This window comes from Ricinus communis, chromosome 6 (assembly GCF_019578655.1).
Source record: "Ricinus communis isolate WT05 ecotype wild-type chromosome 6, ASM1957865v1, whole genome shotgun sequence".
NCBI classification, from domain to species: domain Eukaryota; kingdom Viridiplantae; phylum Streptophyta; class Magnoliopsida; order Malpighiales; family Euphorbiaceae; genus Ricinus; species Ricinus communis.
The window spans coordinates 21,957,973-21,982,530 of NC_063261.1; the positions used below are offsets into that span (position 1 = coordinate 21,957,973).

General features: G+C 35.4%; 4 protein-coding genes across 9 annotated transcripts; 3 read left to right on the forward strand and 1 right to left on the reverse strand.

Moving 5' to 3' along the window:
* The first annotated feature begins 29 nt into the window (after nt 1-29).
* Nucleotides 30-4,418, forward strand: LOC8277608 (putative serine/threonine-protein kinase-like protein CCR3). Of its 6 annotated transcripts, none has more exons than XM_048375522.1 (4): nt 42-520; nt 627-952; nt 1,029-2,651; nt 2,730-4,418. In XM_048375522.1, exons 3-4 carry the CDS (start codon nt 2,565-2,567, stop codon nt 4,155-4,157), a joined length of 1,515 nt encoding a protein of 504 aa, XP_048231479.1. In that variant the 5' UTR covers nt 42-520; nt 627-952; nt 1,029-2,564; the 3' UTR covers nt 4,158-4,418. The 6 variants fall into 6 exon arrangements, with proteins under 6 accessions (XP_048231482.1, XP_048231481.1, XP_048231479.1 ...); XM_048375523.1 differs by having other exon boundaries at nt 1,041-2,651; XM_048375526.1 differs by having other exon boundaries at nt 45-520; nt 627-2,651; nt 2,730-3,164; nt 3,240-4,418.
* On the forward strand, nt 434-1,866 carry LOC125370318 (putative serine/threonine-protein kinase-like protein CCR3). Its single transcript, XM_048375346.1, has 4 exons — nt 434-520; nt 716-788; nt 1,029-1,494; nt 1,539-1,866. The coding sequence occupies exons 1-4, from the start codon at nt 434-436 to the stop codon at nt 1,864-1,866; spliced, it is 954 nt and encodes a 317-aa protein (XP_048231303.1).
* An 11,478-nt stretch (nt 4,419-15,896) lies between the features above and the next one.
* On the forward strand, nt 15,897-17,717 carry LOC8277607 (putative serine/threonine-protein kinase-like protein CCR3). Its single transcript, XM_002533605.4, has 2 exons — nt 15,897-16,050; nt 16,137-17,717. The coding sequence occupies exons 1-2, from the start codon at nt 15,964-15,966 to the stop codon at nt 17,532-17,534; spliced, it is 1,485 nt and encodes a 494-aa protein (XP_002533651.2). The 5' UTR covers nt 15,897-15,963; the 3' UTR covers nt 17,535-17,717.
* Nucleotides 17,718-18,075: 358 nt separating this feature from the next.
* Nucleotides 18,076-22,449, reverse strand: LOC8277606 (phosphoinositide phospholipase C 2). The gene is made up of 9 exons (XM_002533604.4): nt 22,011-22,449; nt 21,152-21,348; nt 20,726-20,861; nt 20,405-20,650; nt 20,091-20,323; nt 19,548-19,665; nt 19,080-19,232; nt 18,866-18,952; nt 18,076-18,588 (listed from the first exon to the last, which is right to left on the reverse strand). Exons 1-9 carry the CDS (start codon nt 22,329-22,331, stop codon nt 18,295-18,297), a joined length of 1,785 nt encoding a protein of 594 aa, XP_002533650.2. The 5' UTR covers nt 22,332-22,449; the 3' UTR covers nt 18,076-18,294.
* Nucleotides 22,450-24,558: the final 2,109 nt, after the last annotated feature.

A 24,558-nucleotide genomic window follows, 5' to 3' on the forward strand; every position in this document is an offset into this window, starting at 1 on the left:
CCATCAGAAGAGCAAGACCCTTGTGGATTAGGATAAAGAGATTGCACTCGAAGGTGTCAATTTATTGTAGCTTACTTCTGTAATCAGGACACTTTTTTTTTTGGCTAATAGCTACAGGCTTTCAGTTTCAACAGAGAAGACAGTTAATTAAGTACAATTTCGAGGCAATTCGTCTGATAGATACATCTGCATTTAGAAATTCTTATGCATTAAAAACAAAGGAAGACTTGTGCCTTCAAAGTCTACAACGTGTGGAGCCAGATCCACTGCAAATCCTTTTCATTGCAGATGTCACCAGCTACTTGTTTACGTGTCCGATCTATCTTTCTTTCTATTTTCTTTTTACTATTAAAGTGCGAGAAAAAAATTAAAATGTTTTTCGGTGGTTTTGCTTCTTCTTCTTGAAGATTGATAGATAATCCAAGGAAAGAGTATGGCTCAAACTGTACGAACAAATGTTAAAGAAGATGCTAATGACAGTGAGAAGGCACGCAGTGGGGCAAATCGCGTCGGTCAGAAGGTTTGCCAACACTCCAAGCATTATGTTTTGTATATGATTGGTAAACTATGATCTTCCAAGATATTCAATTAGCACTTTAGCAACTAACTATCCCCTTCTGAAACAGGTTAGTTCCCTGGAAAGGACCTTCCTTGTCGTAAACTTCATATTGGAGCTTCCATCAGCAGTTTTTGATCAACTATCCTCATTGCATAGGCCCCAATTTGCACTACTTTGTTAATGTCTTTTACAGTCTTGATAATTTCCATCACTGATCTTGTTTACAAGGGTAGGAAAGAAAAAGTTACTTGGATGAAAAGGGGAATGATGCCTTGGTTTAATTACCCATATCCAAGTTCCAAGCCCTTCGGAACATTTCCTGACATTATCGGACTAGTATTGTGCAATCTTTCAATACATTCTTGCATCAATAGCATATGCCTTTTTGTTTCGGTATGCAGATAATCCTGTCAAAGTGTCTGTTTGGCCTATAATATTTGCCTTTGGTATATTATGTTCTAATTTTCAGGAAATCCTCCAGAAAATAGACAAAGCCGACGCACGAGAAGACTGAATAGAGCAGATGAATTTACTCTGGATGAGATAGCTGCTGCTACCAATGATTTCTCGTTGCAGACAAAGATTGGTAATCGGATATTTGGGACTGTTTATAGAGGGAAACTAGCAGATGGTCGCGAAGCAGTGATAAAGAGAGGGGAGAGAGGCCAAACAAAGAAACTTTATCAAGAGAAACAAAATGAATTTGAATCTGAACTGGAATTCCTGTTAAGGCTTCACCATAAACATTTGGTTAGGCTAATTGGGTACTGCGATAATGGGGTTGAGAAGCTTTTAGTTTTTGAGCACATAGAGAATGGATCTTTATATGACCAATTACATGTAACAATTAGTAGTATGATCAATTCTTCGAAAGTGAGGATCAAGACTGCATTAGATGCTGCTAGAGAAATCCAATATCTTATGCAGTCCCACCAGTAATCCACAGATTCATAAACTCTTCTAACATACTGCTCGACAGAGATTGGACAGCAATAGTTTCCGAGTTTGGACTATCATTGAAGGCTCCTGAATCAGAACTTGATTACAGGCCAATAGGATCTGTTCGGTATATAGATCCTGAGTATTATTTGCGAAACATAATAACCGCTAAAAATGATGTGTGTGGTTTTGGTGTGATATTATTAGAACTTCTGACAGGCAAAATAGCTATGTTTAAGGATGATAATAATGGAGGCACATTAACATGTATAATAGATTTTGCAGCCCCTAGAATTATAGCTAGTGAATTGGTTAATATTTTGGACCCTAAGGTTAATCCTCCAAAGCTAATGAGGCAGAGGCAGTAGAGCTGATGGCATATACTGCAGTTCATTGTTTGAATTCGGAAGGGAGAAAAAGACCAGGTATGACTGATGTAGTTGCGAATTTGGAGCGAAGTTTGGCTCTGTGCATTGGTAATGAGATTAATCTGACCTAAAGCTATCGTGCATTGTTTGGATCGAAATGAACAAGAAGCATCAGAAAGCCTCAAAGCCAATACAGCTTAGTGTATATGCTCAAGCTTTTGTAGTTAGACCCTTTCTTTTACCCCCTAGCTACAGGTTTTCAGTTTCCATATAGACTTTTCAGAGTAAATGCAATACTAAAATATGTATAACTTGAGAGTTCAGATACACGATTGAATATAGAAGTATTTAATTCCTTAGTCTATTCATGATAACAATTTGCGTTGCCAATTTCAGGCGTTAGAATAATGTAAACATTATATCACAATCAAAGGTAGTTCATATGGTTCGTGGAAATCCTACTAAAAATATGATGATAATGCCTGCATCTATTTCTTGTGGATTTACTTTAATACAAAAAACAGAACAGAACGGCCAGATATCAAACCAAATCCATTTGACTGCGATATATATTATATAGAACAGAACGGCCACCCGTTTACTTTTCCTTCCAATGTTTGTAATCTTTCTCCCTTTCATTTGGAAAACTACTTCTGGGTTATGGTTCTGCTGGGATATTTACAATCCTTGCGAAGACTATGGCTGAATCTCTCAATATTGATGTTGAAGAAGATGATTATGGCAGTGACAAGGCGCACGGCAGGGCAGTTCACTTCGATCGCAAGGTTAGAGACCAGAATGACTATGAGCTTGCAAAATAATTATTTGGTCTTCTAGCAACTGATTTTCCTCTTTTGAAACAGGTTAGTAACTTGGAAAGGGTCTTCCTTATCGCCAACTTCATCTTAGAGCTTCCATCAGCTGTTTTTGATCAGCTATCCTCAGTGCACAAGCCCCAATACGCGTTGCTAAGTATGTTTATGTCCTTCACAATCTTGACCATTTCTATCATGTATCTTGTTTACAAGGCTCAGAAAGGAGTAACTTGGATGAAGAAAGGGTGGATACCTTGGTTTTATTATCAACATCAAAATTCCAGACCTTTTGGAACATTTCCTGACATAATTGGATTACTTTGTGCATTTTTCCAATGCATTTTTGCATCACTATCATACGCCTTGTTGTCTCGACAGGTTAATAATCCTATCAAAGTGTCTGTTTGGCCTATTATCTTTGCTTTTGGTCTATTGTATTCTAGACTGTCAGAAACTCCTCCACAAAAGAGGTCAACCCCACATGTAAGGAAATTGAATAGAGCAGTTGAATTTACTCTGGCTGAGCTTGCTGCTGGAACTGATGATTTCTCGTTACAGAACAAGCTTGGTGTAGGGCGAAGTGGAGTTGTTTACAAAGGGAAACTAGCAAATGGTAATGAAGTGGTAGTAAAGAGAGGGGAGAGAGGTCAAGAAAGGAAATTTTCTGAAGAGGAACATAGGGCTTTTGAAACTGAACTGCTATTCTTGTCAAGGCTTCACAACAAACACTTAGTTAGGCTTATTGGGTATTTCGAAGATGAGAATGAGAGGCTTTTAGTTTATGAGCTCATAAAGAATGGAGGTTTGTTTCATCATTTACATGACAAGGACAATAATGAAAAGAATAGCAGTGTGATCAATTCATGGAAAACGAGGATCAAGATTGCATTAGATGCTGCTAGGGGAATTGAATATCTTCACAATTATGCAGTTCCACCAGTAATTCACAGAGACATCAAATCTTCCAACATATTGCTCGATGCAAATTGGACTGCAAGAATTGCAGAGTTTGCATTATCGTTGATGGTGCCTGAATCAGAACATGGTTACAGATTGATGAAGGCAGTAGGAACTGCTGGCTATATCGACCCCGAGTACTATGCTCTTAATATATTAACTGAAAAGAGCGATGTATATAGTTTTGGTGTGGTACTACTAGAACTTCTGACAGGCAAGAAAGTTATATTCTATGATGATAATAGTGAAGGCACACCAACAAGTGTAGTGGATTTCGCAATGCCCAGAATTTTGTCTGGCGACTTTGTTAAGGTTTTGGACCCTAGGGTCAATCCACCAGAGTTTAATGAAGAAGAGGCAGTGGAGCTGGTGGCGTATACTGCACTTCATTGTGTGAATTTAGAAGGGAGAAACAGGCCAACTATGACTGATGTAGTCGCTAATTTGGAGCGAAGTTTGGCTCTATGCATTGATAGTAGTAATGAGGATGAGATGAACATCAAGCATCAGTCTGAATGAATAGAAAAGATGCATCAGAAAGGCAAAAAAGCTAGAGAATTACATGAGAAATGGAATGCATTCAAATGGAGGCGTCAACTTTTGCAGTTAGAATTATTTTCTCTAGCTACAGGTTTTCAGTTTCTATGGAGTTTTATAGTGAATTATGTCTAGATTTGCACTGTGATTCTATTTTAACGGCCCACTTAATCTCCTGTAACAGTAGCTATACTTTACTGGTTTTTAATCAAATTAGCAAGCAGCATTAAACAATTGACAATACATCTTGCAGCTTGAAGCATCTTTTACATTAAGTAGCCATCAGGTAATTCCTGATTGCGTAGTCCGAATATAAGGACTGCAGCATTAGACTCGCCCGGAGAGATCCCTTCAATTCAAACCAAAAATGTAGAAGGAGATTTTATAATCGGGGTAGACCGACAGCATAATAAAGCCAAGAACTATTCTACAAAGGTTTCATGTAAGAATTTCAACCTTTGCTTTTAAGTTTTAATAGAATATGTATTGATACCAATAGGAGCTAGACACGTGTAAAGCTAGTGCAATCACACACACATAAGCCAACTCTGCTACTTATGTCAATCATTCATGACAATTACGGATCACAAACTCAAGATGGCAATAGAAAAGTCAATAATACTCTTTCTTCTCCTAAAATTTGATATGGTATCAGAGCACTATTTTTCCCTTACCTTCTTCCTTTTCCTTTAGGGATTCGACCCCTATCCAAACCAGTGGATCTTTCCCATCTGATGTTCGACGGTGACGACTGATTCCTTGGGTGTCTCTCACTTCGGTTCGCTTTGAAAATAAACAGAGATGGTGCACACAGTTGGTTTCGTCTGCAATGCTTATAGTGGTACCTCAGTGTGGCTGCCGTTTTGTTTCTTGTTTTAAGAACATTGATGTGCGACTTGGAGTTGGTGAGCAGGACAGACAATTGGCGAGTTGGAAATTTTATCGAACAGTTGGTGAGCAGGACAAAATTTTGATTTTGTTTAAATTTTACTGGTTGGTTGGGTATTTTTGTATGGTATGATCACACTGGTCTAGCAAACTACCAGATGAACGGTATTTTTATGGCCTTGTTCGTTTTTCACCTGCTATTAAGGCCATAAGGCATTTATGGATGTTGTCTTTACATGTGGCAAACGCTCCCATTACGCTGTTTTACATGTGAGTGGAACAGTTTATCCTGCAAAAGAAAAAGATGTCAAGCATGTGTTATGGCAGAAAAAGATGTATATGTCTTGGAAAATGATGCAACTATAGCTATTACGGTAGTTGTTTTTTTTTAGACCATTTTGGGGTTGGCTTCCTGAAGCCTTTTGAGTTCCGGAAGAAGCGTTTGTTACAGGGGTTCATTCTAGCCTTTTTGAGTGGGTAGTGATCCGGATCCACGATCAATTGTTAGAGCAGCTAGTATACTCCACCACCATCTCTTCAATGGCTACTGAAGATTTTAATTCTACACAAACCTTTAAGATCGATGATCAGAATAGTGAATACTACATCCACCTAAATGAAAATCCAGCTCTCATGTTAACCTCCTTTCAATTAATTGGCAACAACTATCATAGCTGGGCACGATCTATGAAGATGTCTTTGATTTCGAAGAACAAATTTCAATTTGTTAATGGTTCAATTAAGGTTCCCAGGGAAGAAGATCCTTCTTACAACGTGTAAAAGTAGAAAATAAATCTGAAATTGTTGTATTGTCTATTGATCATGGAAATATATATATATATATATATATACAATTGGAGAAGTTTTTATTCTAGAATATTCTAATCTCTAGAATTATCTCTAATTAATTATACTCTATTTATTCTAGAATATTCTAATCTCTAAAATTATCTCTAATTAATTATATTCTATCTTCTATTACTTACTCCATATTCTATAATATTCTAGATTATTCTACAACACTCCCCTTAAGTTGGAGCATAGATATCAATCATGCCCAGCTTGTTACAAAAGTAGTCCACTCTAACTCCATTCAAAGCTTTCGTAAATATATCCCCTATCTGTTCTCCTGTCTTCACATAACTAGTAGTGATTAGACCCTGTTGTAGTTTTTCACGAACAAAGTGACAATCAATCTTGATGTGAAGTGCAGCTTTATTATCACACTAAAGTCTTACCGGCAAAGACATTTTTATACCAATTTCCATCAGAAGTTGGTATATCCATATAATTTCACATGTTGCTTTTGCCATAGCTCTGTATTCTGACTCCGCGCTTGATCGGGATACAACATTTTGCTTCTTGCTTTTCCATGAGACTAGATTCCCTCCAAGAAAAACACAATAGCTTGTAGTGGATCTTCTGTCCATTTTAGAACCTGCCCAATCTGCATCCGAGAAGCATTCGATTTGAGTGTGCCCATGATTTTGATAGAGAATTCCTCGTCCTGGAGCTCCTTTTAGATAACACAATATTTGTTCTAAGGCTGCCCAATGATGAACTGTTGGAGCTGCCATAAATTGACTAACAACATTAACTGAATAGGCAATATCAGGTCGAGTTATTGTAAGGTAATTCAACTTCCCAACTAGCCGTTTATATCTCTCAGGATGCTCAAATAATTCACCATCTTCTGTGAATTTCATATTAGGATGCATTGGTGCATTGCACGGTTTTGCCCCCAGTTTTCCTGTTTCTTGCAATAAATCAAGGACATATTTTCGTTGGGACAGAAAAATACCTTTCTTGCTTCTCATTACCTCAACACCCAAAAAATATTTCAGATTTTCCAAATCCTTTGTGTGAAACTGGGAATGAAGGAAGGACTTAAGTGATGAAATGCCTGTAGAATCACTCCCAGTGATTACAATATCATCCACATATACCACTAACAGAATGATGCCAGATTCCAAGTGTTTATAGAAAACTGAGTGATCAGATTTGCATTTTCTCATCCCAAATGTCTCAACAGCTTCACTGAATTTTCCAAACCAAGCTCGCGGGCTTTGTTTCAACCTATATAATGATTTGTGAAGATGACATACTTTCCTAGACTCCCTCTGAGCAACAAATCCAGGTGGTTGCTCCATGTAAACTTCTTCCTTAAGATCACCATGAAGAAAGGCATTTTTGATGTCTAGTTGATGTAATGGCCAGTCATGTGTAGCGGCCAGAGAGATGAAAATATGAACAGATGCCATTTTAGCAACATGAGAGAAAGTGTCAGAATAATCCACTCCATAAGTCTGAGCATAGCCTTTTGCTACTAAGCGGGCTTTGAGGCGAGCCACTGACCCATCTGGATTAACTTTAATGGTAAATACCCATTTACATCCGATCGCCTTTTTACCTGTAGGTAAATTAACCAATTGCCAAGTACCATTTGCATCTAATGCATTCATCTCTTCTATCATGGTGTGGCGCCAACCAGAGTGAGATAAAGCTTCATGCACTGGTTTGGGAATAGTGATGGAATCGATAGAGGCAATAAAAGAATAGGAAGAAGGTGACAAATGATCATAAGATACAAAGGAAGAAATGGGGTAAGTGCACTGATGCTTACTTTTCCGAATGGCAATAGGAAGGTCCAAGTCGGGAGAAGGATCTGATGAATCGCTAGAAACCAGCCTTCTGGAATAGACATGGTGAATAGGTAGTTGTTGAATTTGTAGTGGATTGGAGTCTGCAGCTACTATGTTGGTAGTCGTATAAATCAACCAATCATCATCCTCAGCTTGTTCTAAAGAAGGAGATACAGAGAAAAATCGAGTGCTTTCGAAAAAAGTAACATCAGTAGATACCAAGTATCGATTAAGATCAGGACAATAACAACGATATCCCTTCTGAAGACAAGTATAACCAAGAAAGACACACTTAAGAGACTTATGATCTAATTTTGTAACATGAGGACGGACATCTCTGACAAAACATATACACCCAAAGATTCGTGGTTCGATAGGAAATAAAGGTTTATTAGGAAATAGAATACTATAAGGAGGCTTACCATGAAGGACAGAAGATGGCATACAATTGATTAAGAAACAAGCGGTTGAATCCGCATCAGCCCAGAATGATTTAGGAACTTGCATCTGAAATAGAAAAGCTCTAGCTGTTTCAAGCAGGTGCCTATTTTTCCTTTTAGCTACACCATTCTGAGAAGGTGTATCAACACAAGGAGTTTGATGAAGAATACCATTTTGAGTCATGTAAGTTTGAAAAGAGTGGGATAAGTATTCTTTTGCATTGTCACTTCTTAAGTTAAGTACAGAAAGATTAAATTGTGTTTTAATTTCAGCACAAAAATTAGAAAAATGTGAAAATAAATCAGAACGATTTTTCATTACTTAAAGCCAAGTAACAAAAGAATAATCATCTATAAAAATGATAAAATAACAAAATCCAGTTTTAGACACTACAGAACAAGGACCCCAAATGTCAGAATGAACTAACTCAAAAGGACTACTAGCCCGTTTATTGACTCTTGGACCTGAAAACACAGGATGATGTTTGGCAAACTGATAAGACTCACAATTTAAATTAGATATACTAGAAAACTGAGGATATAACTGTTTAAGTAGTGGAAGTGATGGATGACCCAATCGACAGTAAATATCGAACGGACTGAGGGCACTGGAACATGCAATGGGTTTAGGCACCTGAGTATCTAATATGTATGGTCCTCCTGACTCATGTCCTCTACCAATAGTCTTCTTCATCATAAGATCTTGAAAAAGACAGTAGTTAGGAAAAAATGAGATACAACAATTTAATGCTCGAGTAAGTTTGCTAACAGAGATTAAGTTGAAGGAAAATTGTGGAAGATGTAAGACAGATGATAAAGAAAGGGATGAAGTTGCATTAATAGTGCCTGAGCCAATAACACGTGAGGGCGATCCATCTACTAAACTAACAGTGCTAGAAGAGGAATGTGGTTGAAAAGAGGAAAATAGATTGGGGTTACCTGTCATATGATCTGTAGCACCAGAATCAATGACCCATTTTGATGAAGAGGAAAGAAGACATTGACTTGGATTACCTAAGTCGGCAATAGCAGTGATAGGCTGCAAGGGAGACCTTAATATCTCTTGATATTGAGAGAATTTAGCATATTTATCTGCAGAAACCATGATTGTCTTATCAGTTGGTAGAGGAGAAGGAGTTGTAGTAGCTGCAATATGCGCATACGGATTCCTTTGAAGCCTATTTTGCAATTTCTTGCAAGTTCGTTTTATGTGTCCGGGCTCATGACAATAGTAGCAGACAACTCCCCCTTATTCTGGAACCCGATTACTTGAACTTTTCCCTTTATTAATGTTCCTGCTGAATCGCCCAGAATTAGTATTTCAACTGATGAGGGCATTAGTCAACTGAGATGGAGCAACTAATGGGGTTGATTCATTGCGGACAACCCTACTAAAAGTCTCCTGCAACATTGGAATTTGGAGACTGGAAAGAATTTGAGATTTTACCGACTCAAATTTAGGACGAAGACCAGTAAGAAAACTCATTACAACTATTTATTCTCGTTGAGCCTGTTGGACTGTCACGTCAAGACTAAAGGGCAATAAAATATTAAGCTCCTCATAAGTACGCTTAAAGTTTATAAAATAAGCAGTGAGAGATTAATCTTGCTGTTCAGTACGATGAAAGCTCCGGCACACATCATAAATACAAGAGATATTGCCTTTACCTGAATACATAAAATCCAGATAATCCATTAATTCCTTAACATACTCACAGTGATCAATGAGAGGAAGTATTTCACCGTCAATTGAGTTCCTCAGCTGTAAGAATATGCGGGCATCATCTGTTAACCAAGCTTCCTTGATATTGTCATCCGGAGGATTATATGTTAGGTGATAAGCCTTGTTGATGCTTCGTAAATCCACAAACGTATAGTCTTGCTCCATCCATGAAAATTGGACCAATTAAATTTTTGATCCGTAATTTTCGTCATTGCCGGAATGATATCAGTAGTGACAGAAACTGATTTGGTACCCCTCATGATTACAACAGTAGGCAGCAGAGAACAAAATGGATAATAGCAGTGTCCAAATAACAAAGACACAGGCAACAAAGAAAGAAATACCACAAGAATCTCACAGTGCTGCTCACTAGGGCAGAAAATTATTTTTAACAAATGATTGCTCACTTGGGCAATCTGAAGCAAAGGAGGATTAGATAATCAGATTAGGCTCTGATACTATATAAAAGTAGAAAATAAATTTGAAATTGTTGTATTGTCTATTGATCATGGAAGTATATATATATATATATATATATATACAATTGGAGAAGTTTTTATTCTAGAATATTCTAATCTCTAGAATTATCTCTAATTAATTATACTCTATCTTCTATTAATTACTCCATATTCTATAATATTTTAGATTATTCTACAACACAACGCTTGGTTGAAATGCAATAATCTTGTGCTTTCTTGGTTACAGAGGTCCCTTAATACAGAAATTGGGCAAAGTGTAATGTGGTTGGACTATGCATATGATCTTTGGGCAGACTTATATGTTCGCTTTTCACAAGGGGACCTTATAAGAATTTCTGATCTTCAGTAGGAATTCTTCTATCTGCAACAAGGTAACCTTTCTGTTACTGCTTATCATACCCACTTGAAGATCTTATGGGATGAGATATGTAATTTGAGACCTCTACATGCTTGTGAATGTTCTGGTAATAAGTATAGGAAACAACAAGATTTTATCCTAAAGTTTCTTAAAGGGTTAAATGAGAACTTTTCTGTCCAAAGGTCTTAGATTCTTATGATGAAACCAATGCCCCCTGTGAATGAAATCTTTGCTATTGTGATTCAACATGAAAGGTCTTTAACCTTGGACATAATCAACACATGAAGAATATGAATGGTTTTAGGCCGAAGATGGGAAACCAACAACTCAACCTTGGTAATAGTCAATAGAGATTTTTTTTCAATTCTGGAATTTTTCCAAACAATGGGGCCAAGAAGCCCACCTGCACTTTATGTGGAATGTATGGGCATCCTGTTGACAAGTGTTACAGAAAGAATAGATTCCCACTGGGATACAAGGGAACAAGCAAGAATTTTCAGAATTTTACAAACCAGGTTGCATCTTTTCCTTCTGACAATCATAATTTTTCAACTACTGAACAGTTGGCATATCATATAAATTATGACAATCATAACTCTTTTAAAAAATCTGGTGATGATGGTCCTATTACTTTTATAAGGAATCAGTATAATAGTTTGATGTCAATGATTCAAGAAAAGGCAGTTGATTCTCAGAATGCAGCCAACTCTCGGATCAATGTTTTATCCTCTGTCTTCGATCCTATTATTGAAAAAGGTATTGTCCTATGTTGTTATACGTAATAACACAATAGGAAATGGATTATAGATTCAGAAGCTACGGATCACATTGCTAATTCTCTCAGTTTTTTCAAAAGGCATTACAAAGTTTTTAATAAATATGTGAAGTTTCCTAATAATGAATTAGTTCAGGTTACATGTATAGGCACTGTAGAATTATCACCCTCTTTGATTCTTCATAAGGTTTTCTACATACCAGACTTTGCTTGTAATCTCATCTCCACTTTGCAGTTAACCAAAAATAACCTTTATTCTCTCATTTTTTCTTCCAACTTTTGTTATATTCAGGACATGAAACTTTGGAAGATGACTGGTATAGCTAAGCAAGTGAATGGATTGTATCAGCTTTTACAACAAGAAGATAATGAGAAGTTTTTAAATTCATATCCTGTTAGTTGTAATGTCATTGCTTTTACTCTGTGGCATAACAAACTAGGCCACTCTTCTAAACAAGTAATGAAATCTCTTGATCAGTTTCATAATGCTGTGATTAATGATAGTTGCTTTGAATGTGAAGTTTGTCATTTGGCTAAACAAAAAAGGTCCACTTTTCCTGTTAGCAATTCTTTTTCTACTTCAATTTTTGATCTTGTTCATTTAGACATTTGGGGACCCTTTCCTATCAAAAGCATACATGGTCATTCATATTTTTTAACCATAGTTGATGACAAGAGCAGATTCCTATGGATTTATCCTATGAAGCTTAAGTCAGAAGCTAGACATTTAGTCATTGATTTTTACCATCTTGTTGAAACTCAGTTCTCAGTCAAGATTAAATGCTTTAGAACCAATAACGGGAAAGAATTTGAAATGACCGATTTTTACAAATCAAAAGGGATTGTTCACCAAACTTCTTGTACCTATACACCTCAACAAAATAGTATTGTTGAGAGAAAACACTAGCATATTCTCTCTGTTGCACGGAGTTTAAGGATTCAAGCCAATCTCCCTTTTTGTTTTTGGATTGATTGTGTCCTGCATGCTACTTTTTTAATTAACAGGACTCCAACACCAGTTTTAAACCAGTCTACTCCTTTTGAGATCCTTTTTAAGGTCAAACCTTCTTATGATCAGCTCAAAGTCTTTGGTTGTTTAGCATTTGCTTCTGTTTTACCTCATCCTATGATAAAAATGCATCCTATAGTAATCAAGTGTGTTTTCATTGGTTTTCCTAAAAACACTAAAGGTTACAGAGTATACAATTTAGATGATAAAAGTATTTTTGTTTCTAGAGATGTAACGTTTACAGAAAACAGGTTCCCGTTTAAAGAGATTTTTGCTACAATACCATCCAATGATGTTCTTATTCCTATTTATCAAAATAAAAGTTCACTTGAAGATTTCAAAAAGGTAGATTCACACACAGTTGATCCACTCCATTCATCTACCACTGAAATACAGTCTCCTCCAATTAATTCAGGTACTATTCCTCAACCCTCTCCCAAACTTACTAGAAATATTCACCTACCATCAAAATTTCATGATTTTAAAGTTTCCTTGCCCAAACCTAGAACCACACCACATCGTATTTCTCAAGTTCTATCTTATGAAAAGATCTTATCTCAGTACCAGTCCTATACATGTAGTACAACAATATTACCTGAACCAAAACATTATAATCAGGCAATCTCACATACTTGTTAGAAACAAGTAATGGCTGAAGAAATAGCTGCTTTAGAAGAAGTAATACCTGGGAATTAGTTCCTTTGCCCAAGGGCAAGCAGACTATTGGTTGTAAATGGGTGTATAAAACAAAGCTTAAAGCTGATGGAACTCTAAAAAGATATAAAGCAAGGCTTGTGGCTAAGGGATACACTCAAAGGTCTAGAATTGACTTTCTCGATACGTTTAGTCCTGTAGCAAATATCACCACAATCAAAACTCTTATGGCCGTAGCTGCTGCAAAGGACTGGAATCTTTGTCAGCTTGATATCAACAATGCCTTTTTGCATGGTGACTTACAAAAGGAGATCTACATGGATTTGCCCCCTGGTTTTCAACCTATGCAGACCAATACGGTTTGCAAACTAAAGAAGAGCTTGTATAGATTGAAACAAGCAAGCAGGCAATGGAATGAAAAGCTAACTGCTGCATTACATACTCAGAAGTTTAAACAGGTTGCATCAGACTCCTCTTTCTTTACTAAAGGTACTGGGTCAAATTTCATTGCTTTAGCTATTTATATGGATGACATTGTCTTAGCAAGTTCGGACATGACAGAAATTGTAAAGATAAAAAGATTCCTGCATGATACTTTCCAAATTAAGGATCTTGGAGAACTAAAATTTTTTCTTGGATTAGAGGTTGCCAGGTCCAAAATCGGTATTAATCTATGCCGGAGAAAATACACTTTAGACCTTTTGCAATAGACTGGTTTTCTCAGAGCAAAACCAGTACTGACACCGATAGCATCCATTGAGAAATTATCTAGAACAGGGGTCAGGTTCTCAAAGACATTACAGCATACAGAAGTCCAGTTGGCAAGCTGCTGTACCTAACCCATACTAGGCCTGACATAGCATATGAAGTACAATAATTATCTTAGTTCCTTCAAGCCCCTACAAATATTCATTTGACCTCAGCTCATAGAGTTCTCCGGTATTTGAAAAGGACTCCAGGACAGGGCTTACTTTTCCTAGCAACAGGTGATCTCCGGCTTAAAGCTTTCAGTGATTCTGATTGGGCTTCATGCCCTGATTCCCGAAAGTCCATCACTGGGTTCTGTGTTTTCTCGGTTCAATATTGATTTCATGGAAGTCAAAGAAACAACAAACAGTCTCACACTCTTCAAGTGAAGTAGAATATATAGCTATAGCTGCAATGACATGTGAGATACAATGGCTTCACTTTCTCCTTCAGGATTTGTAGCTCCCCTTTTCTCCAACAAATCTGTATTGTAACAACTTGTCTGCTATCAGAATTGTCGAGAATCTCGTATATCATGCGAGGACCAAGCATATAGAAATTGATTACCACCTCATCTGAGAGAAAATTCAACGTGGAATCATCAATCTTATGCCAGTCCCTTCATCAAAACAACTGGTTGATTCCTTTACAAAACCTCTTCCTACAACTCTGTTCCAAGCTTCCATTTCCAAGTTGGGCATCCAGAATCTATATGCTCCAACTTGAGGGGGGCTAATAGAATATGTATTGACACCAATAGAAGCTAGACACGTGTAAAGCTAGTGCAATCACACACACATAAGCCAACTCCTTACTACTTACGTCAATCGTTCATGACAATTACGGATCACAAACTCAAGATAGCAATAAAAAAATCAATAACACTCTTTTTTCTCCCAAAATTTGATAAGTTTGCTTGTTTTTGGAGATTGATAATTCTGTGACAGTTGGGATTGAATCTCTCTATATAAAGAAACTACTATTGGTAGTCATAAAGGCACATGAAGAACCAGATCACTGCGTTCTGAAGGTTAAGACAAAATAATGCTTTAAATATGATCACTAACAACCAGATCAATTTGGCTTTCTAGCTACTAATATTTCTCTTTTTCTAACAGGTTAACTCCCTGGAAAGAACCTTCCTTGTTGCCAATTTCATCCTAGAGCTCCTCCCATCGGCTGTTTTTTATCAGCTGCCATCTATGCATAAGACCAACTTAATTTCCATCATTGATCTTGTTCACAAGGGTCGAAAAGAAAGATAATGTGGACAATTAGGGGACTACTACATTGGATTTATTACCCATATACAAATTTTAATCCTTTCGGAACATTTCCTGACATTATTGGATTAGTTTGTGCCATCTTTTGCCTAGAATTATGTCCAGTGAATTGGTTAAGGTTTTGGATCCTAGGGTCAGTCCAACATAGATTAATGAAATAGAGGCAGTAGAGCTAGTGATTGCACTTCATTGTGCGAGTTTTGAAGGGAAAAATAGGCCAACTATGGCTGATACAGTTGCTAATTTGGAGCAAAGGTTGGCTTTACGCAGTGGCAGGAGTATTAAGGGCGAGGAATACTGAGAAAGGAAATGAGCACATATCAGATTATAAGTCCGAACCTCAATATGAGCCCAGTTACATTCATTTGGGATGTTTCAACTTATTGTACTTTCCTTTCATAATCAATCTCCTTTTCTTTTTTTACTCCAGCTACAGGATTTCAGTTTCCAAATAGAATTTTCAGAAGAACCACAGCGTGAATTATGTACAACTCTAAATGCCCAATTGAATACAAGTATTTGATTCCTCAGTCTATTCATGAAACAATTCCATACTGCCATTAGATGATACAAAACATCTCATAATCACACCTGAAGGTAGTTTATTCTTGGAAATGGAAATTTGTAAAAAGAAAAATGCTTTAAAAATAAAGAAAAGAATTGCGGTCAAAGTCTAAGCCGCGTGGAGCCATATATCATTCCAAGTCCTTCTCATATATATTACATTATAGCCATCTGTTTACTTTTCTATCTTTGTTTAGTAAACTGATTGAAGATTCCGTGAGAGAATATGGCTGAATGTTTAAGTATAGATGTTAAAGAAGATGATATTGGCACTAACGAGGCACATAGTAGAGCATATCGCTTCGATCCAAAGGTTAAGACTTTTTCTTTTAGAGTTAAATTGGATATGTTTTGTAAGAGTATGGCTTTCTAGCAACTAATTTTCTTCTTGCGAAACAGGTTAGCAACTTGGAAAGAATCTTCCTTATCGCCAACTTCATTCTAGAGCTTCCATCAGCTGCTTTTGATCAGCTATCGTCAGTGCATAAGCCCCAATATGCACTCCTAAGTATGCTATTATCTTTCACCATCTTGATCATTTCTATCTGTGATCTTGTTTACAAGGGTCAAAAAGGAGGAGTAACTTGGATGAAGAAAGGGTGGATACCTTGGCTTTATTATCCATACCAAAATTCCAAGCCTTTTGGAACATTTCCTGACATAGTTGGATTACTTTGTGCCATCTTTCAGTCCATTTTTGCATCATTGTCATATGCCTTGTTGTGTCGACAGGTTAATAATCCTATCAAAGTGTCTGTTTTCCCTATTATCTTTGCTTCTGGTCTATTGTATTCTAGACTGCTAGGATTTTCTCCACAAAAGAGGTCAACCCCACATGTAAGAAGGTTGAGTAGAGCAGTAGAATTTACTCTGCCTGACCTCGCTGCTGCAACCAATGATTTTTCATTACAGAACAAGATTGGTGTTGGGAGTTTTGGTGTTGTTTATAGAGGGAAACTAGCAGATGGTAGTGAAGTGGTGGTAAAGAGAGGGGAGAGAGGTGAAGAAAGGAAGTTTTCTGAAGAGGAACACAGGGCTTTTGAATCTGAATTGGAATTCTTGTCAAGGCTTCACCACAAACATTTAATTAGGCTTATTGGGTATTATGAAGATGAGAATTACTGGCTTTTAGTTTATGAGTTCATGAAGCTTGGAACCCTATATCAGCAGTTACATGACAAGAACATAAATGAAAAGAATAATAGTGTGATCAATTCTTGGAAAATGAGGATCAAGATTGCCTTAGATGCTGCTAGAGGAATTGAATATCTTCACAATTATGCAGTGCCACCGGTTATTCACAGACAAATAAAGTCTTCTAATATCTTGATCGATGCAAATTGGACAGCAAGAGTTGCAGAATTTGCATTCTCATTGAAGGCTCCAGAATCAGAACATGGTTACAGGACATTAAGTGCAGTAGGAACAGTTGGGTATATCGATCCTGAGAACTATAGTCGAAATGTATTAACCGCAAAAAGTGATGTGTATAGTTTTGGTGTGGTATTATTAGAACTTCTGACAGGAAAGAGAGCTATATTCCAGGATGACGATAGTGGAGGAAGTGTCGTGGATTTTGCAGTGCCCAAAATTATGTCTGGCGAATTTGTTAGGGCTTTAGACCCTAGGGTTAGTCAGCCAGAGCTTAGTGAAGCAGAGGCAGTAGAGATGGTGGCATATACTGCACTTCATTGTGTGAATTTGGAAGGGAGAGAGAGGCCAAAAATGATTGATGTAGTAGCTAATTTGGAGCGAAGTTTGTCTATATGTGATGCTAGTAGAGATAATGATCAGTAATCTGACACAGGGTAGGAGTAGATTTCTCTTATGGTTGATCAGATGTGGTAGAGGAGTAAATTGACCAGTAAAATCAATTAGAGGTATCAGATAGGTAATGAAGCTAATGGGTTGACAGAAGTTTCTTCCATATATAGTACAAAGTTTTCCATTTTTGTTGGTGAGTTTCAGTTTCCCTTTCAATTAGAATCTTCTTTCTCTAGCTACAGGTTTTTAATTTCCAAATAGAATTATCAGAACAAGCACATATAATTGTGTATAATTTTGATATATTTCTATTGATAAACACGACTTCAGAGCTTTTGTAGACTCCCTTTATTCAAGTCATAGTTCTTGAATACCTTTGCTTCAAGTCCTCAAGTCAAGGCTCCATTTATCTTCTCAAAGATAGCTATAGGCGCAAACACGGTTATCCTCCTGCTTTGTATACTCTGATTTTGATTAGACTGCATTGGCCTGACAGGTCAAAAGTTGCCGTTTAGCATCTGAAATGACCAAGCATTGTTATTGAGAGAGAAACAAAAGCTCTATGCTTGTTGCGTGTGTAATAAATGTAATATATATATCACCACTTTTTACAACAAGTATACCCCAAATTGCCTGCACCATCTTAGTCACAACTTACAGAGAAACAGGCAGGACAGATGTTATTATGTTACACAACAATGTGAATTGAATAACAGCACACCAGCTCACAACATCAAATACATTGAAAAAGCTTCACAAATTTGTACATTCTGTCCATGGACCACTAACACACTCAAACAAAATCAAAACGGACGAGGAGCTTTACAGAATTGTATTTAACTCCTTTACGGTCATGGAGTGGAATTGCTCGAATCCCTTTCCTTAACTCAGACACAGGAAGGCATGATTGACCTCCAAAATCATCCTTCTCAGACATGTCATATTCATGTACCTCAACCCGAAGCAAAGCCAATTCTGGAACAGTCAATGGAAACTCAAATTCCTCGTTCCACACAGGTATCCAGTTGTCCTCCAGTGTCTTAGTCTTCTTCATTATAGTATCTGCAGGAACCCCTGCAATTCCCACCTGCAAAGAAAAATTGAATCTCATTTGGTTATCAATAATGGCATCCGCCAGTGAGACATGCTAGAAAATACCACTTTCTACAAGGCCAACATCAGCAAAGCTGCTCCTGTTATGGCAAAGTTCTCAAATACTGTAGGGCAACCAAAATCAGGATGGGGACAGGGATCAAACCAGACTGACACTTCAGTCATACTCGAGCACATCAAAATGGTGTGGTAGATTATATCTAATAACTCTAAGAAAGTAGGAGAGAGGAAAAAGAAATTGATCTACTTACTCTTGCATAAAAATCTGGAGGGGAATATGCATCAAAATGAGTCCGATCAAAGTCATAGTACCATCCTTCCCCCATATATACTTTAACCTTTTGAGAAACAAGAAAACTAAAGGTATTATTTGAGATAAAACCAAAAGGAAGAAAGAAATTGAGTAGAAAGCCCAAAATATTAACTCGAGTAAAAAATCTGGCAGTGAGGCTATAAAGCAATCACCTTCAATGTTGTCTTCACAGGCAACTTAGCTCTAGGATCAAATACCTCACCATGTGGCCCAGATTTCAATAAGAAATCTGGTTTCTTCACATAACCACAACCACCATTTGCTCTGAACATTCCTTGCATCAACCAAAGTGATCTTCCATGTCCCTGTCATCAACAATTTTGTCTTTAGCATTCAGCAGAGGCACGCTTCTTCTAAGTAAACAATTGAAAAGAAAACATAACACAATGCTTTCAGCAACCAGTTTCACTAAAACCATTATATGCGGTAAAACTTTCATTATTAATCCTCTCCTGAATTATTCAATGGCTGAAAACACATACAAGTAAATGGCATTATTTGATCACTCAGTTTATATATGGAATATTGAAATTTAGAATTTCACAAACAAGCCTCTATGTTCTTCTGTTCAAGTTGTATGATAAGAATCTGAATCTAGATATGGACTTAAGAACACAAACCTGCATATTAAAAGCAACCATTTGAGCTCCATGCATCCACCCAATTAGTGGATTATAGTTGGATGAGTCGACCCGAATACCCTTTGGGTAAACCCTAAGTATATTTCGCTGGGTAAACCTACATAGCAAGACAACCATCAGACTCTGTAGAGATAGATTCTGTGATGAGTCTAACTACAGACGTCTTACAGTATTACAAATAAGAAAATTGTGACATGCTTCTAAGTAATCAATTACAATGATGAATCTAACATGCTAACAACACAGAGATTGCCAGTAATGAAGTCAAAAACTAGAATGGAGGATTGGATAAGCCCCACGAAAAGAAAATAATTGTTTAAGCCCATCAAACAGTTCCAACTCCACTAAATAAACTCATTTTCAATCACGCTCACTTGTATTGTTAAACACCACTGATTATTTAAATAGCCATTATCTTTGTGTTACTAATGTTTCCTTTTTCTCATCACATAGATGCATATTTCAAAAAATTGGAAAGATAAAGACTTTGTAAAAAAGAATTTTATATATAGTTGTTGGCACCTGACTATTTCTTTTCCATGAGTTTCTGCAGCCTTTTCGAGCTGTTGTTCACTTAAGCTAAGACGCCTGACTTTATCAGGGTCCACTTTCAGACACTCTTCTATTCCACCTTTAGGCTTTCCAGCATGAATAGCAATCAAATGTTTATATTCTGGTGCTATATTTTGCTGTGACTTATTATCTCCATCAGGAGCAGCATCTTCATCATCATTATTATCTTCATCCAATTCATTCTGCAAGAAGAAGGTAGCAAGTAAGGCAGCAGATAAGAAATTGCCAGTTTGCCAGAAGTCCTAATTATCATCTCCCTGTACCTTGTCATCAACCCGAAAATGGCCTTTAAGGTCAGGGATTTCTTTCCCCCAAGTTTCTTCATCAGATCCAAGCTTCCCACTCTGTGAATCGCCTTCCCTCTCCCTGATTTCTCTGACTTCAAGATATTCTTTAGGTGGTTTGGTAGATACTATAATTCGTTTCTTCAAAGATTCTGGAGATGGAAATTCCTTTAAGCATTCTGAGCCAGGAGTAAACAGAATATCTCCGAATGTTTGAGTGATCATCTAAGAATTATGCAAAGGGAAACAAGTCATTAGACAATAAGAGCTTCAAATCCCTACAAAACAGCAAAGACTCACCTCAGCCACTTTAGCCTGAAGATCTGGCGTAAGGTGGTCTTCTAGAGTTATGACAACTGGATAATCTGATGCACGAAAGGCATGCTCCTTGATAGACCTCAAACATTTGATAAGTTCCACAGGAGTTGTCAGTGTCCTACATTAAGAAAACAGCAAAACTAGTTAAGAACAACTTATACACGATTCACTGACATTTTGTAAGCCTAAAGAAGTTCCTCAAACTGTAACATCCTATCACATATTGGAAAGTGATTGTCGATTTGGTGTGCTTATAAGAGACTAAATGAGTTACTACTAACACCTAGTGGCTTGCCCATAATTCATGCAAGCTCAACCTTTACAAGAACACAGACATTGCAATCAAAAAATTCAATCAGACCAGAAAACTATCAAACATGAAATTTCATTTGGACAACAACTGCATACCTTCCATGAAGAACCTCCACATTGTCTTTGGTGGAATTAGGCCATATATCCAATTCAATTACTCTCACACCCCTTTGTAGTGCTTGTATGATGGGAACATCACTGCAGTCACTACTTAGTTGATTCCCAGTTAAATAAGAATTGTGGCCAGTATATATGAAATAATGTGACAGAGGACAAGTCATGTCATGATGCACCTGAAATCCAACAAAAGAAAACTGGAATCAAACAAACAGCTACCTATGCAAGAATAACACATCATTAGGGAAAAATAAGGAAGCAATAATTGATAATTATCTTTCCACTTTACTGCTCATTTCTCATTTAAGAAACACTTCAACGTCAAAGTACCGCATACCAACTAGAAAATGATAGCAAAATCCACCATTATTGAGAAACATGGAACAAGAACAAGTTTATAACATGTTTAAGCCAACACAGAAGTTTGTTCAAAGCTACTCATGACTTACTATTAAATAGCAGAAGCAAGTAGTACAAACAGACGGACAAACAATGCAGTTGGATACTACCCACTTGAGTTTTTTAAAAAGATAAAAGAAAGAAAGAAGTAAAAAGAATAATGTCAGAATCTTGAATTTTATTTTTTTTAAGTTCTCATTAATGCTACACAGTCTTAAGTTCCTGAATTTCCTTTCTAATACAGAAAAAACACCAAGCAATCTCTCTTTATTTAGTTACTTAATCGAAAAGGGGTAAAAAAGGAACCAAACGAAAACAACACATGACAATACGAACAAAATCCAACCAAGAAAACTTCTCAATTTACCTACTAACAATAAAAACTCATTTCATAAGAGCCAATAAAGACTAAGAATAAGAGAAAAGAATAGAACTTTACCCCACGTTTAACATCGAGAGGAGGATTAATATCACCGAAGAGGTATTTAAAGAAGGCCTCAAGATTGAGGCCTTTACGGTGAAATATATTCAAATGTTTAAGCTCATGAAGATTATTAAAGATAGCTTGAGCATCTTCAGTAGTAGCATTATCTTGTTTTTGGATCTCCACCAGAAATCGACGGAGTTGATCTATAGACATGAGACCATTATTATCAGAGTATTGATCAAATAAAGATTTGATCTCTTGTGGTGCCTCTGCCACCGCCAATCTGAACCTCCTCCGGAAGCAGAAACACACTCTGTATGTCTGTTTGGACATTTTGGAAACTGGGCTATGGGGATTTTAGAGAGAGAAGTGGAAAAAAATGTAGGCAAGTTTAGAGAGAGAAAGTAGTGAATTTTGAGGATTGTGTCTGTTTTGTTTGCTTCTTGCTGTTATAAGATGACAGAAAGAAAGAAGAAGAATAAGAAGCAGATATTATTTTAGTTGGAGAAATTTAATTTTAAGTGGGGACAATGTTTTGATGTGGGTCCAGCACTGCTTTATGAATTATTGGGTGGGGCCAAAGGGACAGTTGGCTTTATTATACAGGTTTTCAAATTTTAGCTTAGCTGAGAATCCAACAAAAAAACTAATTAACAATCTCAATTTCTAAAGACATAAATTAGGAAATGTTTTCTACAATTTCAAAATTAATCTTTTAATCTTAAGAGTAATATTTCATTTGAAAGACTTTAAATAAGTTTTAATAAAATTTATAAATTTAGATAAAATTCATTATTCAAGTGCAAATACTGTATCAAAATTTTCATTTTAATAAATGAGAATTTCTATTATCTAATTCTTTTTGTTTTAAAATTACTTTTAATTTCATGAATTCTATATAAATTACTGTTTATTTATAATAAAGTAAATTATCATTTTAAGATTTATGAATTTCAAGTAGATCATAAATTGTTTCTGTTTTTACAGTTAACAATATGGAAATTTTATAATATTGCAATGCAAATTCAATATTAATATGTGAAGATTAAATGAGATGCTACTTAATAGACATGTTCAGACATCATATTGTTATAAATTCAAATCAAAATTAATCTAGTTTGACCTTTTAATATCTAAATTCGGATATATTCAATTATTTAAAATTAAATTCATATTCAAACATGGTTGATAGTTAAAACTATACTATTTTTTATAATTTTTTTTTTATTTGAAGACATATAATAAAATTTAAGAACATTTTCTAATTGAACAGTAATTTAAGAAATTTTTTGACTTATTTTAGCACATAAAAGGGTAGTAAAAGTCAACAAATATCTGAGAGGTCCTTTTTAAATTGTAGACACATGTAATTGGTTTGGGATAAAATATGAATATGTTTTAGATAAGATAAGATCCAATATAGTTACTATATGTCCGAAAAGTCAAAGAGTTCTGTGATGAATTATTTACTTCTTGTTTGCTAATAGTTTTTGAAGGGTAAGTAGATAAGATAATAAGAGTTGGTTTTATATTGATTAAGATTTTAAATTTGAATTTTAGATATATAATTGTGTAAATAATTTTAAGAAAATTTCACTATTCCTAAGAGTTTTATCGGCACTTTGAATTAATTTTAAATATATATACATCCAAAAAATATATAAATTCATGAAATATGAATGTGATCCACGTGTTGTTTTTAAAAGTATTTCATGTTTCATCCTATAAAGGCTTTTTTAATTTTATGAATTTATTTAGAAATAATGTATAAATATTAATTTATTTTTAATCATAAAATTTTAATTTAATTTATTTTAATCATTTAAATTAATTTTATTTTAACTTAGTCATTTTATAAATAAAAAAAATATAAGTGATAAAATAATAATTATAAAATATATAATATATGTTAATTTTTTATTAACAAAATAACTAAATTATAATAAAAATTAAATTAAATATAAAATTTAATCACCATTTATATTATTATTTTATTTATTTACAAGCTTGGAATCAAGAGTTAAAAAATTAGTAAATTTTTTGCAGGTTTGTTCCAAATAATAGAATATACAAATATCCTTGTTATGCAGTATTTCTAATTGCAAAATATAGATTTAATGCATGCATTATACATTGTTATAAAATAAAAATTTCAGGCCTGTTTACTATTAGTTCTGTTTTGTATTTTTAGTTTTTATTTTTAAGATTTTAGAGAATTTATTTTAAAAAATAACTGGAGAAAATTAAAAAAATTAAACGAAATAAATTTTTTATTATGAAAAGGATAATATAATAAATGATAAATATTTTATTAATATATTTTTTTTTGAAAACTAAATAAAACATAAAAATTAATACTAAGAAGTTGTTAATTTATATCTTTCTTGTTATAAAAATAGATTGCAGGTGCACTCGCAGAATTAACCTAATAATAAATATATATTTCAACTAAATAAAATTTTAAATTTGAATTTCTTCCTTATTTATAAAAATGATGACTATACTTGAAATAAATAAAAGAAAGAGAGGGACAAATAGTTAATCTATATGATTATGTGAC

What these genes read in the sequence shown, in the direction of transcription:
- LOC125370318 (XM_048375346.1), top strand. Translation starts at nt 434, where the DNA reads ATGGCTCAAACTGTACGAACAAATGTTAAAGAAGATGCTAATGACAGT. An exon ending in CAAATCGCGTCGGTCAGAAG is followed by an intron (nt 521 to 715) that starts GTTTGCCAACAC and finishes CTCATTGCATAG; the next exon opens with GCCCCAATTTGCACTACTTT. An exon ending in CACTGATCTTGTTTACAAGG is followed by an intron (nt 789 to 1,028) that starts GTAGGAAAGAAA and finishes TCTAATTTTCAG; the next exon opens with GAAATCCTCCAGAAAATAGA.
- LOC8277608 (XM_048375525.1), top strand. Translation starts at nt 2,565, where the DNA reads ATGGCTGAATCTCTCAATATTGATGTTGAAGAAGATGATTATGGCAGT. An exon ending in CAGTTCACTTCGATCGCAAG is followed by an intron (nt 2,652 to 2,729) that starts GTTAGAGACCAG and finishes CTTTTGAAACAG; the next exon opens with GTTAGTAACTTGGAAAGGGT.
- LOC8277607 (XM_002533605.4), top strand. Translation starts at nt 15,964, where the DNA reads ATGGCTGAATGTTTAAGTATAGATGTTAAAGAAGATGATATTGGCACT. An exon ending in CATATCGCTTCGATCCAAAG is followed by an intron (nt 16,051 to 16,136) that starts GTTAAGACTTTT and finishes CTTGCGAAACAG; the next exon opens with GTTAGCAACTTGGAAAGAAT.
- LOC8277606 (XM_002533604.4), bottom strand. Translation starts at nt 22,331, where the DNA reads ATGTCCAAACAGACATACAGAGTGTGTTTCTGCTTCCGGAGGAGGTTC. An exon ending in TTCAGGCTAAAGTGGCTGAG is followed by an intron (nt 20,651 to 20,725) that starts GTGAGTCTTTGC and finishes CATAATTCTTAG; the next exon opens with ATGATCACTCAAACATTCGG. An exon ending in CTGTGAAGACAACATTGAAG is followed by an intron (nt 18,953 to 19,079) that starts GTGATTGCTTTA and finishes GTTTCTCAAAAG; the next exon opens with GTTAAAGTATATATGGGGGA.